This window comes from Bombina bombina, chromosome 4, assembly GCF_027579735.1.
Source record: "Bombina bombina isolate aBomBom1 chromosome 4, aBomBom1.pri, whole genome shotgun sequence".
NCBI classification, from domain to species: domain Eukaryota; kingdom Metazoa; phylum Chordata; class Amphibia; order Anura; family Bombinatoridae; genus Bombina; species Bombina bombina.
Genome location: NC_069502.1, coordinates 170831478 through 170851355, shown reverse-complemented (window position 1 = coordinate 170851355; position 19878 = coordinate 170831478). Strand labels below are relative to the sequence as shown.

General features: G+C 39.5%; 1 protein-coding gene across 2 annotated transcripts in view; it reads left to right on the top strand.

Annotated features, from left to right (window-relative positions):
* The window catches only part of TAF1B (TATA-box binding protein associated factor, RNA polymerase I subunit B), a 316787-nt gene extending 303891 nt beyond the window's left edge, over nucleotides 1-12896 (top strand). For both annotated transcript variants that reach the window (XM_053709699.1, XM_053709698.1), the window contains one exon: nucleotides 12604-12896. In XM_053709699.1, coding sequence (XP_053565674.1) covers nucleotides 12604-12689 — 86 coding nt within the window. In that variant the 3' untranslated portion in view covers nucleotides 12690-12896. The remainder of the gene's footprint in view (nucleotides 1-12603) is intronic.
* Nucleotides 12897-19878: the final 6982 nt, after the last annotated feature.

Sequence of the window (19878 nt, the reverse complement as noted above, 5' to 3'; positions counted from 1 at the left end):
TGGAGAGATCCTATTTGTTATATTTTTTTAGTTCTAGTAAAGGTCAGAAGGCTTCTGCTGTTTCCATGGCTTTGTGGTTAAGCTTTTGATTCATCAAGCTTATTTGTAGTCGGGTCAACCCCCGCCTCAGAGAATTACAGCTCATTCTACTAGATCAGTCTCCACTTTGTGGGTTTTTAAGAATGAAGCTTCAGTTGATCAGATTTGCAAAGCAGCAACTTGGTGGTCTTTGCATACATTTTTTAAATTTACCGTTTTGATGTATTTGCTTCTTCTTAAGCATTTTTTGGTAGAAAAGTTCTTCAGGCAGCTGTTTCAGTTTGATTCTTCTGCTTATGTTTTAAGTTTTTCTTTTCATTTATGATAATAAACTTATATCTTGGGTTGTGGATTAATTTTTCAGTGAAAAATGGCTTTTTTTTATTTTATCCCTCCCTCTCTAGTGACTCTTGCGTGGAGTTCCACATCTTGGGTATTGCTATCCCATACGTCACTAGCTCATGGACTCTTGCCAATTACATGAAAGAAAACATAATTTATGTAAGAACTTACCTAATAAATGAATTTCTTTCATATTGGCAAGAGTCCATGAGGCCCACCCTTTTTGTGGTGGTTATGATTTTTTTGTATAAAGCACAATTATTCCAATTCCTTTGTTGATGCTTTTTACTCCTTTCTTTATCACCCCACTTCTTGGCTATTCGTTAAACTGAATTGTGGGTGTTGTGAGGGGTGTATTTATAGGCATTTTGAGGTTTGGGAAACTTTGCCACTCCTGGTAGGATTGTATATCCCATACGTCACTAGCTCATGGACTCTTGCCAATATGAAAGAAATTAATTTATCAGGTAAGTTCTTACATAAATTATGTTTTCTTTGATTCCATTTTGGAAAGTTGTCTCATTGTCACAATAACTTTTAAAGAAACATTGTATTTACATACATTCATAATAACTAATAAGCATTTCATAAAGACAACTTTGATTATATTTACAAAAAGGCATACATTTGTAAACGTACTGCAGCAAATACCATATCACATATACTGTAACATTATCTAGATTTCACTAGAGTCTCATTGAATAACTCAAATCATCAAGATTTTACTATAAAACTGATGATGTGAAAATTAACTGCTATTGTATTTGGGATACGCTGTTTCTTAGACCACCTCCTTATGCGCTGCAGCTCGAAGCTGATTACATTTGAAATTAAACAAGAAGTTATCAATGACATTCCAACAACTAGGCTGTGAAGAGCACAAAATTGAACACTCTGATATAACTGGTAAAGAAACAAATACCCCCCAGTTTGATACAACTAACCAGTATCGAAAACAACTCAGAAGTTATGGAGGAACCAACTCTGAGTCATCCATTAGTAGGACAGAGAGAGAGCAAGAATATGCCAGTGAATAATTATTTGCTGCACAGTAGGCACATGAGACATATGCTATGGAAAAGTGTTGGATTCTATGGAAGAGATGCAGTGTTGTCTGTTGCAATGCTTCATGCTACACAGTACTGCCATGAGAACTAGGATTACAGGAGGCAGGTTACCGAGAGGTTGCAGCTTAAAGAAACCAAATGCTACAAGTGATAACTTAAAGAGAAAGTGATTTTGTAGCCTTGACAGTCTACTCTGCTTCATACAATAGATCCAGTCCTAAATGAACAATGTAAAAATGACTTCCAACTGAACCTTGTGGTCTGTGGTTTTTTATGTGGAAGCTCAATTGGGTCACTAAATGTTCACAAAAACCAGAAATACCAAGCTTCAAATGAAGTTAAGTAGTTTTGATGGCAGCATCTATTTAATAATTGTGTGTTTGTTTTTGGGGGGTTGTCATGAAGAGCTTGGGATTTTCAGGTTATGCTGGGTTAAAGGGACAGTCAAGTCCAAAAACAATTTTCATGATTCAAAAAGGGCATGTAATTTTAAACAACTTTCCAATTTACTTTTATCACCAATTTTGCTTTGTTCTCTTGGTATTCTTAGTTGAAAGCTAAACCTAGTAGGTTCATATGCTAATTTCTTAGACCTTGAAGACCGCCTCTGATCTAAATGCATTTTGACAGTTTTTCACCACTAGAGGGTGTTAGTTCATGTGTTTCATATAGATAACATTGAGCTCATGCACATAAATTTACAGTGGAGTGAGCACTGATTGGCTAAAACGCAAGTCTGTCAAAAGAACTGAGATAAGGGGGCAGTCTGCAGAAGCTTAGATACAAGGTAATTACAGAGGTAAAAACATAATTTATGCTTACCTGATAAATTTATTTCTCTTGTAGTGTATCCAGTCCACGGATCATCCATTACTTATGGAATATATTCTCCTTCCCAACAGGAAGTTGCAAGAGTCCACCCACAGCAAAGCTGCTATATAGCTCCTCCCCTAACTGCCATATTCAGTCATTCGACCGAAAACATGTAGAGAAAGGAAAAAACCATAGGGTGCAATGGTGACTGTAGTTCAAATGAAAAAAGTACCTGCCTTAAAGTGACAGGGCGGGCCGTGGACTGGATACACTACAAGAGAAATAAATTTATCAGGTAAGCATAAATTATGTTTTCTCTTGTTAAGTGTATCCAGTCCACGGATCATCCATTACTTATGGAATACCAATACCAAAGCTAAAGTACACGGATGATGGGAGGGACAAGGCAGGTACTTAAACGGAAGTTACCACTGCCTGTAAGAAACCCTTTCTCCCAAAAATAGCCTCCGAAGAAGCAAGGTATCAAATTTGATGAAAACTGTAGTAGCTTGTAAGTAAAACTTTAAAGCACAAACCACGTCCAATATTGTGTAATAGACGTTCCTTCTTTGAGGAAGGATTAGGATACAAGCATGGAACAACTATCTCTTGAGTGATGTTCTTGTTAGATACCACCTTAGGAAAAAAAACCAGGTTGGTACGCAGGACTACCTTATCTGTACGAAGGACCAGATAAGGAGAATCACATTGTAACACAGATAACTTGGAGAATCTACGAGTCGAGGAAATAGCTACCTAAAAGGAACTTTCCAAGATAAAGATTGATATCTATGGAACAAAAAAGGTTCAAACGGAACTTCTTGAAGAACCTTAAGAACCAGGTTTAAGCTCCATGGTGGAGCAACAGTTTTAAACACAGGCTTGGATCTAACCAAAGCCTGACCAAATGTCTGAACGTCTAGAATACCTGCCAGACGCTTGTGCAAAAAAAAATAGACAGAGTAAAAATCTGTCCCTTTTAAGGAATTAGCTGACAACCCTTTTCTCCAAAACATCTTGGAGAAAAGATAATATCCTGGGAATCCAGACTTTACTCCATGAGTAACCCTTGGATTCATAACAATCAGATATTTACACCATATCTATGTTCAATTTTCCTAGAGACAGGCTTTCATGTCTGTATTAAGGTATCAATGGCTGACTCGGAGAAGCCATGCTTTGATAACATCAAGCGTTCAGTCTCCAGGCAGTCCATCTCAGATTGATTCTATTTAGAAGGTTGAAAGGACCCTGAGGTAGAGGGACCTGTCTCAGAAGCAGAGACCGTGATGGAAAGGATGACATGTCCACCAGATCTGCATACCAGGTCCCGCGTGGCTACGCAGGCGCTGTCAAAAACACCAAAGCCCTCTCCTGCTTGGTCTTGACCTCCGGAGGAAATCCCACTCCCCCGGAAGAAAAGTCTGACGACTTAGAAAAACCACCTCCCAGTTCTCAACACCTGGGATATGGATAGCTGATAGACAAGAGTTAGTCTCTGTCCAGTGAATTATTGTAAGACTTCTAACATCGCTAGGGAACTTCTGTTCCCCATTGATGGCTGATGTAAGCCACAGTCGTGTATATTGTCCGACTGAGTATGATGTACCTCAGAGTTGCTAACTGAGGCCAAGTCTGAAGAGCATGGAATATCACTCCCAGTTCCAGAATATTTATTAGAAGGAGGGTCTCCTCCTAAGTCCACTATCCCTGAGCCTTCAGGGAGTTCCAGACTGCATCCCAACCTAAAAGGCTGGCATCTATTGTAACAATTGTCCCATCTGACCTGCGGAAGGTCATACCCTTGGACAGATGGACCCGACATAGTCACCAGAGAAGAGAATCTCTGGTCTCTTGGTCCAGGTTAAACAGGGGGACAAATCTGTGTAATCCCCGTTCCTCTGACTGAGCATGCATAGTTGCAGTGGTCTGAAATGTAGACGTGCAAACGGTACTATGTCCCTTGCCGCTACCATTAAGCCGATTTCATTCATGTACTGAGCCACCGAAGGGCGCGGATGGGATGAAAAACACGGCAGAAATTTAGAAACTTTGACAACCTGGACTCCGTCAGGTAAATTTTAATTTCTACAGAATCTATCAGAGTCCCTAGGAGGGAAACCCTTGAGATTGGGGATAGAGAACTCTATCCTTGTTCACTTTCCACCCATGTGATCTCAGAAATGCCAGTACTACGTCCGTATGAGACTTGGCAATTTGGATGTTTGACGCCTGTATCAGGATGTCGTCTAAATAAGGGGCCACTTCTATGCCCCGCGGCCTAAGGACCGCCAAAGCGACCCCAGAACCTCCATAAAGATTCTTGGGGCTGTAGATATCCCAAAGGAAAGAGCTACAATCTGGTAATGCCTGTCTAGAAAGGCAAACCTGAAAAACGATGGTGATTTTTATGCATCACAATGTGAGGATAAGCATCCTTCAAATCCATTGTAGTCCTCTATTGACTCTCCTGGATCATAGTTAAGATGGTACGAATAGTTTCCATCTTAAATGACGGAATTCTGAGGAATTTGTTTAAGATCTTTAGATCCAAAATAGGTCTGAAGGTTCCCTCTCCTTGGGAACCACAAACAGATTTGAGTAAAAACTCTGTCCCTGTTGCTCTCTTGGAACTGGATGGATCTCGTACACAATGTAAGAATGCCTCCTTCTTTATCTGGTTTGCAGATAATTGTGAAAGGCGAAATCTCCCCTCTTTTTGGGGGGGAATCTTTGAAATCCAGAAGATATCTCTGGGATATAAATTCCAATGCCTAGGGATCCTGGGCATCTCTTGCCCACGCCTGGGCGAAGAATGAAAGTCTGCCCCCTATAGGATCCGTTACCGGATAGGGGTCCGTTCCTTCATGCTGCCTTAGAGGTAGCAGCAGGCTCCTTGGCCTGCTTATCTTTGTTCCAGGTCCGATTGTCTCCAGACCGCCTTGGACTGAGCAAAATTTCCCTCTTGTTTTACCTTAGAGGAAGTGGATGCCACACCTGCCCTGAAGTTTTAAAAAGCACGAAAATTAGACCTTTTTTGGCCCTTGATTTGGACCTATCCTGAGGAAGGGCATGACCTTTTCCTCCAGTGATATAAGCAATAATCACCTTCAAACCAGGCCCGATAGGGTCTGCCCCTTGAAGGGAAGTTAAATAGCTTATTTATTAAAGTCACGACAGCTGACCATGATATAAGCCATAGGGCTCTGCGCGCCAGTATAGTAAAAAACAGAATTCTTAGCCGTTAGTCTAGTCAAATGAACAAAGGCATCAGAAAACAAAGGAATTGGCTAGCATAAGCTTGTCAAATATATTCATCCAATGGAGTCGCTAACTGTAAAGCCTCATCAAGAGACTCAACCCAGAACGCCGCAGCAGCAGTGACAGAAGCAATGTATGCAAGGGGCTGCAGGATAAAAACCCTGTTGAATAAACATTTTTTATCCATTGGTCTAAAAAGCACAACTGTCCTCGCCAGAGGTAGTGGTACGCTTAGCTAGAGTAGAAACTCTTCTCTCCACCTTAGGAACTGTCTGCCAGAAGTCCCGTGTGGCGGTAACTATTAGAAAACATTCTTCTAAAAAATAGGAGGGGAAGAGAACGGCACACCTGGTCTATCCCATTCCTTATTAAAAAAATTTTAGTAAACCTCTTTAGGTATTGGAAAAACATCAGTACACACCGGCACTGCATATTATTTATCCAGTCTACACAATTTCTCTGGCCCTGCGATTGTACACATTCATTCAGAGCAGCCAAAGCCTCCCTGAGCGACAAGTGGAGGTTCTCAAGCATAAATTTTAAATGTAGAAATATCAGAATCAGGTTAAATCATCTTCCCTGAGTCAAAAAAATCACCCACAGACTAAGCATATTGTGAGGTAGTATCATATATGGTTCTTAAAGCGTCTGTATGCTCTGTATCTACCCCCAGAGCTATCTGCTTTCCTTTAATTTCAGGTAGTCTGACTAATACTGCTGCCAGAGTATTATTCACCACCTTTGCCATGTCTTGTAAAATAAATGCTATGGGCGCCCTTGATGTACTTGGCGCCATTTGAGCGTGAGTCCCTGAAGCGGGAGTCGAAGGGTCTGACACGTGGGGAGAGTTAGTCGGCATAACTTTCCCCTCGACAGAATCCCCTGGTAAAATAAACGCTATGGGTGCCCTTGATGTACTTGGCGCCATTTGAGCGGGAGTCAAAAGGTCTTACACGTGGGGAGAGTTAGTCGGCATAACTACCCCCACGACAGAATCCACTGGTGATAATGTTTTTAAAGACAAAAAATGATCTTTATTGTTTAACATGAAATCAGTACATCTGGTACACATTCTAAGATGGGGTTCCACCATGGCTTTAAAACATAATGAACACAGAGCTTCCTCTATGTCAGACATGTTAAAACAGACTAATAATGAGACTAGTAAGCTTGGAAAACACTTTAAATCAAGTTAACAAGCAAATATATAAAACGTTACTGTGCCTTTAAGAGAAACAAATTTTGTCAAAATTTGAAAAACAGTGAAAAAAAGCAGTAAAACAAACGAAAATTTTACAGTACATGTAATAAGGTAACAGAGCATTGCACCCACTTGCCAATGGATGATTAACACCTTAATGCAAAAAACAGATAAAAAAAAACGAAATAGAAGTTTTTTAAAAACAGACACAACAAAACTGCCACAGCAGAGCTGTGGATTACCTTCCCTATAAACGATTTTGGAAGTCTTTTTAGCCCTTTAGAAATGTCCTGTAGTATTCATGGGACTGTTGAGGGAATCTGGATGATTCATTTTGTAATTTTAACAGCGCAAAAAAGCGCTAAATTAGGCCCCTCCCACTCATATTACAACAGTGGGAAGCTTCAGTTAACTGTTTCTATGCAAAATTTAAGCCAGCCATGTGGAAAAAACTTAGGCCCCAATAAGTTTTATCACCAAACATATGTTAAAAACGATTAAACATGCCAGCAAACGTTTTAAAACACATTTTTACAAGAGTATGTATCTCTATTAATAAGCCTGATACCAGTCGCTTTTACTGCATTTAAGGCTATACCAACATTACAGTGTTATCACCAATGTACGTTAAAAAACGATTAAACATGCCAGCAAACGTTTTAAAACACATTTTTATAAGAGTATGTATCTCTATTAATAAGCCTGATACCAGTCGCTATCGCTGCATTTAAGGCTTTACTTACATTACTTCGGTATCAGCAGTATTTTCTTAGTCAATTCCATTCCTAGAAAAATATTTTACTGCACATACCTTATCTGCAGGAAAACCTGCACGCCATTCCCCCTCTGAAGTACCTCACTCCTCAGAATGTGTGAGAACAGCAAATGGATCTTAGTTACGTCTGCTAAGATCATAGAAAAACGCAGGCAGATTCTTCTTCCAAATACTGCCTGAGAAAAACAGCACACTCCGGTGCCATTTAAAAATAACAAACTTTTGATTGAAGAATAAACTAAGTATAAATCACCACAGACTCTCACAACCTCCTATCTATGTTGAGGCTTGCAAGAGAATGACTGAATATGGCAGTTAGGGGAGGAGCTATATAGCAGCTTTGCTGTGGGTGGACTCTTGCAACTTCCTGTTGGGAAGGAGAATATATTCCATAAGTAATGGATGATCCGTGGACTGGATACACTTAACAAGAGAAATGTGTATTATAACTGTGTTGGTTATGCAAAAAAAAGAGTATCTCTATCAAGACAAAAACCTTAGGTCTATTAGAGTTGAAACACTTGGATATCTTAAGACTTGTTTTAATCACTTTTATGTTACAAGGTGACCAACTATGACAGACATGTCGTGTTTGGTTTTAAAATTATAAGTTATCCTATAACTTCAGCCAGGGTTTTCAATGTGAATTATGGTGTGCCATACAAAAAGGGTTGTCTACCGTCCTTGCCCACTTTAAAATTGACCTGGTCAGAAACTTGACCTCAGGAAATATTTTTTTTTTTATAACTGTGATTTAAGCAAAATAATTTTGACATTCTACATGGGAGGCTGTGTGCAACGGCGTGTTTGACCATATTTCTGCCATCTCCCTGGAACAGAGCATATTCTGGTAAAGTTATAGATTCTGTGAGATTTTTTCATTTTTATTTTAAACTATTGCTTTATGTAATTTTGTATTTTAACTCCTTTTTTATTTAAATGGACTCTCTGTGACTCTTTTATTTGTTTATAATAAATGTTCCTTTATTAAGTTTTTGCCATTGTCTAATATTTGAATCACATTACCATAACAGTGCTGTGTTTTTGAGATTGATTTTTAATCTAATAGTCTGGGTTTTTAGTTAGAATTTCCCATATAATAATCTTAAAGTGGTAGCAGCAGAGATATTTTAGTGTGGGTGGTATTAAAATGACAGTCTAGTCCAAATTAAACTTTCATGATTCAGATAGGACATGTCATTTTAAACAACTATCCAATTTACTTTTATCATCAAATTTGCTTTGTTCTCTTGGTATTCTTAGTTGATAGCTAAACCTAGGTAGGCTCATATGCTAATTTCTAATGCCTAGATTACGAGTTTGGCGTTAACAGGGGTGCGGTGCTAACGAGCAGTTTATGCTCACCGCTCACTTACAGACAGCGCTGGTATTACAGGTTTTTACAAACCCGGCGTTAGCTGCAAAAAAAGTGAGCGTAGAGCAAAATTTTGCTCCACATCTCACCTCAATACCAGCGCTGCTTACGTTAGCGGTGAGCTGGTAAAACATGCTCGTGCACGATTTCCCCATAGGAATCAATGGGGGAGAGCCGGCTGGAAAAAAAACCTAACACCTGCAAAAAAGCAGCATAAAGCTCCTAACGCAGCCCCATTGATACCTATGGGGAAAATACATTTATGTCTACACCTAACACCCTAACATGGACCCCGAGTCTAAACACCCCTAATCTTACACTTATTAACCCCTATTTATTATTTTCTGTAATTTAGTGTGTGTTTGTTTTTTTGTACTTTAGATAATTTTATTTAATTTTATTTCATTTAGGGAATTAATTTAATGATAGTGTAGTGCTAGGTGTAATTGTAACTTAGGTTAGGTTTTATTTTACAGGTAAAGTTGTCTTTATTTTAACTAGGTAGTTATGAAATAGTTAATAACTATTTAGTAACTATTCTACCTAGTTAAAATAAATACAAAGTTGCCTGTAAAACAAAAATAAACCCTAAGCTAGATACAATGTAACTATTAGTTATATTGTAGCTAGTTTAGGGTTTATTTTATAGGTAAGTATTTAGTTTTAAATAGAAATTATTTAGTTAATTGTAGTAATTTTTATTTAGATTTATTGTAATTATATTTAAGTTAGGGTTAGACTTAGGTTTAGGGGTTAATACATTTAATATAGTGGCGGCGGCGTTGGGGGCGGCAGATTAGGGGTTAATAAATGTAGGTAGGTGTCGGCAATGTTAGGGACCGCAGATTAGGGGCTAATAATATTTAACTAGTGTTTGCGATGGGGGAGTGTGGCGGTTTAGGGGTTAATATATTTATTGTAGTGGCGGCGATGTCTGGTTCGGCAGATTAGGGGTTAAAATATTTTTTTTGTGTTTGCAATGTGGGGGGCCTCGGTTTAGGGGTTAATAGGTAGTTTATGGGTGTTAGTGTACTTTTTAGCACTTTAGTTAAGAGTTTTATGCTACGGCGTTGTAGTGTAAAACTCTTAACTACTGACTTTTAAATGCGGTACCAGGCTTGACAGGAGAGGGTTTACCGCTCACTTTTTGGAAGACTCGTAATATCGGCGCTATGCAAGTCCCATTGAAAATTTAGGATACGCAGTTGACGTAAGTGGATTTGCCGTATTTCCGAGTTTGGCCAAAAAAGTGAGCGGTACATCTGTACCTGCAAGACTCGTAATACCAGGGGGCGTTAAAAAGCAGCGTTAGGACCTCTTAACGCTGCTTTTTAACCCTAATGCACAACTCGTAATCTAGGCCCAAGGGCTCCATGTACGAAGCAGCGAAAGCTGCTCCGGAGCCTTTGCGGGGCAGGTTCGCATATGCGAGCCTGCTTCCCGCAATGTAAGAAGCAGCGGTCATTAGACCGCTGCTTCCTACACCCTACGCCACCTCTTAGGTGGCGAAGCAAAATCACAGAGAGCTCGCTCGCTCTCTGTGATTGACAGCCCTTTCAGTCGCGTGATTGGTCGCGCAACTGAAGGGGCGGGCATTACACACTCCGCTGAGTGTGTAATGATACATACGGGCAAGTGGATCAATAGATCCGCTGCCCGTGTGTAGCGGAGGCGGGTGGACAGCTTCGCGAGTTAAGAAGCTGTCCGCCCGCCTCTTAGTACATGGAGCCCCAAGTCTTTAAAGGCCACATCTTATCTGAATGCATTTGACAGTTTTTCATAGCTAGATGGTGTTAGTTCATGTGTGCCAGATAGATAACATTGTTCTCACGCCCGTGGAGTTACTTATGAGAGGACACTGGCTAAAATGCAAGTATGTAAAAAAAAAAAACTGAAATAAGGGGGCAGTCAGTAGAGGCTTAGATACAAGGTAATCACAGAGGTATAAAGTATATTAATAGTTTATTATGCAAAACTGAGGAATAGGTAATAAAGTGATATGTCTTTTTAAACAATAATAATTCTGGAGTAGACTGTTCTTTTAATGGGAGATTGGGCATTTTTCTGGGTCTAGTATAGACAAGAGAGTTTATTAACCATTGCACCAACTGAACTAAGTCACAGGCTTGCCTGGAGTGGCTAAACTGGGACAAAATAGTTAAGGGGGAAAGTGCCTGTTAACCATTTCTGTGACACCCTGGGGATTGTTGCCGGTTGTTAAAACTCTGTACATCACAAGGGGCTTTTTTTTTTATTACTTTTCCTTTTAATTTTGAGGGAAAATATTTAGTCAGTGAGGGGAAAGCACTTAAAAATTGCGCAAGTTATTTATTGCCAGAGGTGCTAAATCAACTGTAATGTAAAGTAACAGAAACAAAATCACCTACACAAAGCAAAAATTTATAAATGTGTTACTGGATTACACTAATGGTGTAGAGACTGTTGTACAAAATCCCATTCATGGTATGTACCATAGGGACCTGCATATTACTTTAAATATTGTACTGACAATACGTTCTGTAATATTTAATTCCTTTCATTATATATATATATATATATATATATATATATATATATATATATATATATATATATATATAGATCTAGTGGGTATATTGCTTCTGGTCACAATATGCCCACTAGATCTGAATATATAATGAAAGGAATTAAATATTACAGAACGTATACAATTGTAAACGTACTGCAGCAAATACCATATTTGTCAGTACAATTTTAAAGTAATATGCAGGTCTCTGTGGTACATGCCATGAACGAGATTTTGTACAACAGAGTCTGTACACCATTAGTGTAATCCAGTAACACATTTATACATTTTTGCTTTGTGTAGGCGATTTTGTTTCTGTTACTTTACATTACAGTTGATTTAGCACCTCTGGCAATAAATAACTTGCGCAATTCTCAAGTGCTTTACCTTACTGACTAAATATTTTCCCTCAAAATTTAAAGAAACAGTAATGATGCAAAACTCTTTATCCAAACTGCTAGGGACAGGAAAAGGTTTGGATTTCAGAATATTTGTATCTGTATAATGGGACAGCTTGGAGAGGTTATGGGAACAATTGTAAACAACAATATCTTATATCATTTAGGCAATATTTACATGTCATAATACAGCTTATACATGTAACCTAAAAGTAGTTTTATCATTTTGAATGCTTTTATAAACATAGTACCATCAGAAAGATAGCACAGTACTGTGATTTGAAATGTAGTAGTTGTTTTAAATAAGCATAGACTAACATTTACATTTTAGAACACAGAAAACAAACAAAAGAGGAAGATAGAGAAGATTGTGACTTATTGCTGGGGAGAATGTTGTTGGTTTTTTTTAAATAATTTTATAAAATATTAATGAATATTAAAAAAAAATATTAATGAAAATTATTTTGGTACAACAAAAGTATATACTGTGTAGCAGAATAGAGATTATGCATTTGTTAATTATGTAGTTCTACTGTATTTAATGGTCCTTTAAATGACATAATAAATTGTAAGTAAATATTAAATATTACAATCTCATAGTGTTTACTGTCCCTTTAAGTGTGTCCTTTCATATGAGGACACTGCCTTTAAGTCCCTATGAAGTTTGCTTAATGACACATTTTGTCACCTTTTTTGTCTGTCATTACAGTCAGGAACTGCTCTATACCAGTTAACATACAATTCTGACAGTGATTCTAAAACACGCTTTTCTTCATTTTTGTTACAGGATTTGTGAACAACAGAAGCATTACGACAAGTCTAAATATCCTCACAGTTATCACTTCGTTTTATCTCTCTTTTCTTTCTTGCTAAGGGTGGATGAGTCGGTCATCCATCAGAAGGTGGGAGAAATTGAAAAAATGGTTTTTCAGATAAAAGCTAAAAAGAAAAAGAAAAAGAGAAAGCACAGAAGAACCAAACCGGCATAGCCAGTTTATTTTCTTTCATTTCGATTTGTGTGAATAATAAAAGCTGAAAATGTGCCATTTTTGTATTAAAATAAATCTGTTCAGTACAGAAGCACTGTCTTCTCTCTCATTACAAGGGTCAAGGACATGAAGCAATGGCTAATATCCTAAAACCACTGCTCAACAAAGTATATTAAACTAAATAAATACAGGCATATGAGAGAACACTAGTACAAGATGTTAGAGGGACATTAATGGTAAGTTTTATACTTTCATGGTTCAGGATTGAGCATGCAATTTTTTTTTTGGGGGGGGGGGGGTAGTATTGAGTGAATTATAGCGTAAGTGAAAATGAAGTGGTCGCTTAGAGTGGTTGATCTTTGTATGATGTTCTTCATGACTTTCCTCATGGAATCTAGGTGTGAGAATGTCTGTGTAGTAGTGAGTAGCACAGTGTACAATAGATTGTCAACTATATAAAAAACATTTTGGTTAATACAAACATGAACATTTTGAACAATATGATTAAAACATCACATCTGAACAGCAGCAGCATTCAGTTTATAGTAGCTAAAAGATAGCTAACGTGGCTTAAATCAGTGAATATGACCTTCATGTTATGATTTGGGGAACAAAAGAGAGGGTAAAGGGAAGGGAAGGGGGGGGAATAGGGGTATATTAGGTATATAGAAACATAAATATTACCGTAGGTGGGGTTGGGAAAAGGTGATGAGGAACGCCTCACTTGCATAGTTAGTGTATAGCAGAGGCACAGTGTCGGAGATCATTATTTAGGCAGGGTGACAAGTTGATTTGAGTGATGACCTTACATCTCAGCAACTTGTATATAAAAATACGGTGAAATTAAACCAACATTTTAAGTACCTTTGATGCCTTTGTTGAACAATAAACTGTCTATCCAAAGAGTTCAGTAGTGAAAGTATATTCTAAAGACTTGATGCTTAATTCAGGTGTCTTCTGTTTCTTCCTCTGAGTCTTGTGTAGTCCAGTTTGAGTTCTTTGGGTTCTTGAGCTCTTTTCTAATTTTTTTCTGTTACCCGCTGGTGTCCACTCTCTTTGGAAGAGTTTTATTTGTGGTTTAGACTATAGCTCCTTGTCTTGTATTTCTGGTAAAATATGTAGTCTTTGTAGAATGTCTTGTCCTTCTTCGATAGTTGCACAGGAGTAAGAGTTGTTTTGATAATTGAATGGCAATCTAAACGGAAAGTTCCATCTGTATCGTATTTGCATATTATTCAGTATAGATAAGATAGGCTTAAGTTCTCGTCTTCTGCGCAGTATGATCAGGGCCAAATCTGTGAAAATTTGTAGAGAATGTCCTTCAAATGTTATTGTTTGAGCAGTTCTGGCTGCTTTTAATAATTTTTTCTTTGATGTGAAAATAGTGCATTTTTAATATAACATCTCTAGCCATGGATGGTTGTGGCGGTCTAGATAGAGCCCTGTGTACTCTGTCCATGAGCAACATGAAGTCATCTGTTTCTGGCAGAAGCTGGCGAAAAAGTTTCATGATTGTGTCCGTAAGGTTGGTGTAACTTTCTGGGAGGTTTCGGATCCTAAGATTCGACATTCTCGATCTGTTTTCAAGGTCTTCGATCTGATCTTCCAATCTTTTAATTTGTGATGACTGATCTTGAATAACATTGTGTAGATGAGGTGTTTCAACCACCACTTCGTCTAGTCTCTCCTCCAGCTCCGCTGTGCGGCCCCCTATTTCCAGTATGTCTTGTCTGAATTCAGCCACTGCTGTTTTCAGCTCTTCCTGAAATAATACTTTTATTTGGCTGAGTAACTCTTTATTAGTGGATGCTGACAGAGTTGGCTCCGTTAGATCTTCAGGTGGCAAAGGTGAATTACTTCCTGCTTGTGTCAATTAATTTTCTAATGTTCTTTGTTTCATCTATGATCGTGATAAGCAGTCTTTAACCGTTTTTGATTTGTTCTTCATATTGCTGTTTTATTTCTGTATTTCTTGTAGCTGATTAGGGGGTATGTAAGGTTATATGCCTCCTTATGGCGTCCTCTAAGATGCTGTGTTAGCTTATGTTTAGCATGCAGGGATTAAGATGTCATTAGTCCTTGCTTCAGGTTTCGCTGCCACTGCTCAGAGGTCCCTTCTGGTTATCCCATGCTACTTGGGGGTGTTAAAGATTGTCACTTATTGTTGTAGCTGGCTTCTTGACCCCCCTTTTTTGTGCTTGATTCTCAGGGAAAGTATCTGTAGCTCTATATTATTTTAACAGTCAAATCTCGTATATTCCTTACTGTATTGTACCCTCTCCACTTAGAGAAAAGGGAATAAGTAAGATTAAATGTCCTTTATAAGCGTTCCCAATTGTTTTCCTTCCGGTGCGTCTCTGGCGTTCTCAGTTAGATTTGGGGATTTTGTTATTTATATAAAGGACCCAGGTGTGGGGTATAAAAGGAGCAAAAACCTTTGTACAGTGCAATCAGCTCTTCTTTTTATCTTATCTGAAGGCTGTGGATTATAGTTCTTGTATGCCTTCCAAGTGCGGCTCAGTGAGGGTTGTTATGAAATGCGTAATGTGAAAATACCAGTTTCCCGCGTCATACCTTGAGCTAAGGTGGCAGGCCTCTGTTGATATACTGCTGACGGTCGCTGCTTTTAAGTTTTCTGCACACCCTGTTGCCAGCTGTTAGGTCTCCTCTGTTAGCCATGTGCGTGTATGTTAGAGTTTTGTTTTCTCTAGGCCGCACCTGCGGTCTTTCCAGTGTAGTCCTGCCTAATAAAGTGATTTTTAGGCTAGTTCCAGCTGCCGGTCGTATTCCTCTGTATTAATTAGCTGAAATCCAGCCATGTCCGATTTATCGTTTATATATGCACTTTTATGTGATTTCAATCACGGAGCTCTCTCCTTGTGTGTCCACTCTGACTTGCGGCTAGCTCCACCCCTTGAGCATGCAATTTTAACATTACTTTAATTTACTTTTCTCCAACATAGGTGTGTCCGGTCCACGGCGTCATCCTTACTTGTGGGATATTCTCCTCCCCAACAGGAAATGGCAAAGAGCCCAGCAAAGCTGGCCATATAGTCCCTCCCAGGCTCCGCCTACCCCAGTCATTCTCTTTGCCGTTGCACAGGCAACATCTCCACGGAGATGGCTAAGAGTTTTTTTGGTGTTTAAATGTAGTTTTATTCTTCAATCAAGAGTTTGTTATTTTAAAATAGTGCTGGTATGTACTATTTACTCTGAAACAGAAAAGAGATGAAGATTTCTGTTTGTAAGAGGAAAATGATTTTAGCAACCGTTACTAAAATCGATGGCTGTTTCCACACAGGACTGTTGAGATGAATTAACTTCAGTTGGGGGAAACAGTGAGCAGACTTTTGCTGCTTGAGGTATGACACATTTCTAACAAGACTTGGTAATGCTGGAAGCTGTCATTTTCCCTATGGGAACCGGTAAGCCATTTTCTTAGTTTAGTATAAGAATAAAGGGCTTCATTAGGGCTTAAAAAACTGGTAGACATTTTTCTGGGCTAAAACGATTACTTTACTAAGCATATTTGGCAGATTATAACTATTAATAGTTATTATAATCTTGGGGATTGTTTTAAAAAAAAACGGCAGGCACTGTATTGGACACCTTTTTCACTGGGGGCCTTTTCTAGTCATAGGCAGAGCCTCATTTTCGCGCCACTAATGCGCAGTTGTTTTTGGAAAGCAAGGCATGCAGATGCATGTGTGAGGAGCTAAGAACCACTGAAAAAGTTTATAGAAGGCATCATTTGGTATCGTATTCCCCTCTGGGCTTGGTTGGGTCTCAGCAAAGCAGATACCTGGGACTGTATAGGGGTTAAATGTAAAAACGGCTCCGGTTCCGTTATTTTAAGGGTTAAAGCTTTCAAATTTGGTGTGCAATACTTTTAAGGCTTTAAGATACTGTGGTGAAATTTTGGTGAATTTTGAACAATTCCTTCATACTTTTTCACATATTCAGTAATAAAGTGTGTTCAGTTTAAAATTTAAAGTGACAGTAACGGTTTTATTGTAAAACGTTTTTTGTGCTTTGTTGACAAGTTTAAGCCTGTTTAACATGTCTGAACCATCAGATAACGATGTTCTATATGTATGAAAGCCAAGATTTCTCCCCATTTAAATATATGTGATAATTGTGTCATAGTGTCCAAACAAAGTAGGGACAATAATGCCATAGATAATGATATTGCCCTTGATGATTCCTCAAATGAGGGGAGTAAGCATGGTACTGCATCATCCCCTTCTGTGTCTACACCAGTTTTGCCCACACAAGAGGCCCCTAGTACATCTAGTGCGCCAATACTTATTACCATGCAACAATTAACGGCTGTAATGGATAATTCTATTGCAAACATTTTATCCAAAATGCCTACTTATCAGAGAAAGCGCGATTGCTCTGTTTTAAACACTGAAGAGCAAGAGGACGCTGATGATAACTGTTCTGACATGCCCTCACACCAATCTGAAGGGGCCAGGAGGGAGGTTTTGTCTGAGGGAGAAATTTCAGATTCAGGGAAAATTTCTCAACAAGCTGACCCTGATGTTGTAACATTTAAATTAGAACATCTCCACGCACTACTTAAGGAGGTATTATCTACTCTGGATGATTGTGACAATTTGGTCATTCCAAAGAAATTATGTAAGATGGACAAGTTCCTAGAGGTTCCGGTGTCCCCTGATGCTTTTCCTATACCCAAGCGGGTGGCGGACATAGTAAATAAGGAGTGGGAAAGGCCCGGCATACCTTTTGTTCCTCCCCCTATATTTAAGAAATTATTTCCTATAGTCGACCCCAGAAAGGACTTATAGCAGACAGTCCCCAAGGTCAAGGGGGCGGTTTCTACTCTAAACAAACGCACTACTATTCCTATAGAAGATAGTTGTGCTTTCAAGATCCTATGGATAAAAAGTTAGAGGGTTTGCTTAAAAAGATGTTTGTTCAGCAAGGTTACCTTCTACAACCAATTTCATGCATTGTTCCTGTCACTACAGCTGCGTGTTTCTGGTTCGAAGAACTAGAAAAGTCGCTCAATAAAGAATCTTCGTATGAGGAGGTTATGGAGAGAGTTCAAGCACTTAAATTGGCTAACTCTTTTATTTTAGATGCCGCTTTGCAATTAGCTAGATTAGCGGCGAATAATTCAGGGTTTGCTATCGTGGCGCGCAGAGCACTTTGGCTAAAGTCTTGGTCAGCGGATGTGTCCACCAAGACCAAATTGCTTAACATCCCTTTCAAGGGTAAAACACTGTTTGGCCCTGACTTGAAAGAGATTATTTCAGACATCACTGGGGGAAAGGGCCACGCCCTTCCTCAGGATAGGTCTTTTAAGGCTAAAAATAAGCCAAATTTTCGTCCCTTTCGCAGAAACGGACCAGCCTCAAATTCTACACCCTCTAAGTAAGAGGGTAATACTTCTCAAACCAAGCCAGCCTGGAGACCGATGCAAGGCTGGAACAAGGGTAAGCAGGCCAAGAAACCTGCCACTGCTACCAAAACAGCGTGAAGTGTTGGCCCCCGATCCGGGACCGGATCTGGTGGGGGGCAGACTTTCTCTCTTTGCTCAGGCTTGGGCAAGAGATATTCAGGATCCTTGGGCGCTAGAAATAGTTTCTCAAGGTTATCTCCTGGAATTCAGGGAACTACCCCCAAGGGGAAGGTTCCACGGGTCTCAATTATATTCGAACCAAATAAAAAGACAGGCATTCTTACATTGTGTAGAAGACCTGTCAAGAATGGGAGTGATTCATCCTGTTCCATTAGGAGAACAAGGGATGGGGTTTTACTCCAACCTGTTCATAGTTCCCAAAAAAGAGGGAACATTCAGACCAATTTTAGATCTCAAGATTCTAAACAAGTTTCTAAGGGTTTCATCGTTCAAAATGGAAACCATTCGAACGATCCTTCCTACCATCCAGGAAGGTCAATTCATGACCACGGTGGATTTAAAGGATGCGTACCTACATATTCCTATCCACAAGGAACATCTTCGGTTCCTAAGGTTCGCCTTTCTGGACAAGCATTACCAGTTTGTGGCACTTCCATTCGGATTAGCCACTGCTCCAAGGATTTTCACAAAGGTACTTGGGTCCCTTCTAGCGGTGCTAAGACCAAGGGGCATTACAGTAGTACCTTACTTGGACGACATCCTGATTCAAGTGTCGTCTCTGTCAAAAGCAAGGGCTCATACGGACATTGTCCTAGCCTTTCTCAGATCTCACAGGTGGAAAGTGAACATAGAAAAAAGTTCTCTGTCCCCTTCAACAAGAGTTCCCTTCTTGGGAACAATAATAGTTTCCTTAGAAATGAAGATTTTTCTGACAGAGGCCAGAAAATCAAACTTCTAAGCTCTTGTCAGGTACTTCATTCTGTTCTTCTTCCTTCCATAGCGCAGTGCATGGAAGTAATAGGTTTGATGGTTGCGGCAATGGACATAGTTCCTTTTGCACGAATTCATCTAAGACCATTACAACTGTGCATGCTCAGACTGTGGAATGGGGATTATACAGACTTGTCTCCGACGATCCACGTAGATCAAAGGACCAGAGATTCACTCCGTTGGTGGCTGACCCTGGACAACCTGTCACAGGGAATGAGCTTCCGCAGACCAGAGTGGGTCATTGTCACGACCGACACCAGTCTGGTGGGCTGGGGCGCGGTCGGGGAACCCCTGAAAGCTCAGGGTCTGTGGTCTCGGGAAGACTCTCTTCTCCCGATAAACATTCTGGAACTGAGAGCGATATTCAATGCTCTCAAGGCTTGGTCTCAACTAGCAAAGGCCAAATTCATAAGGTGTCAATCAGACAACATGACTGTTGCATATATCAACCATCAGGGGGGAACAAGGAGTTCCCTGGTGATGGAGGAGCATCCGGGGGAGTGGGAACTCCATCCGGAAATCTTTGCCCAAATAACTCAATTATGGGGCATTCCAGACATGGATCTGATGGCCTCTCGTCAGAACTTCAAGGTCCCTTGTTACGGGTCCAAATCCAGGGATCCCAAGGCGACTCTAGTGGATACAATAGTAGCACCTTGGATCTTCAACCTAGCTTATGTATTCCCACCGTTTC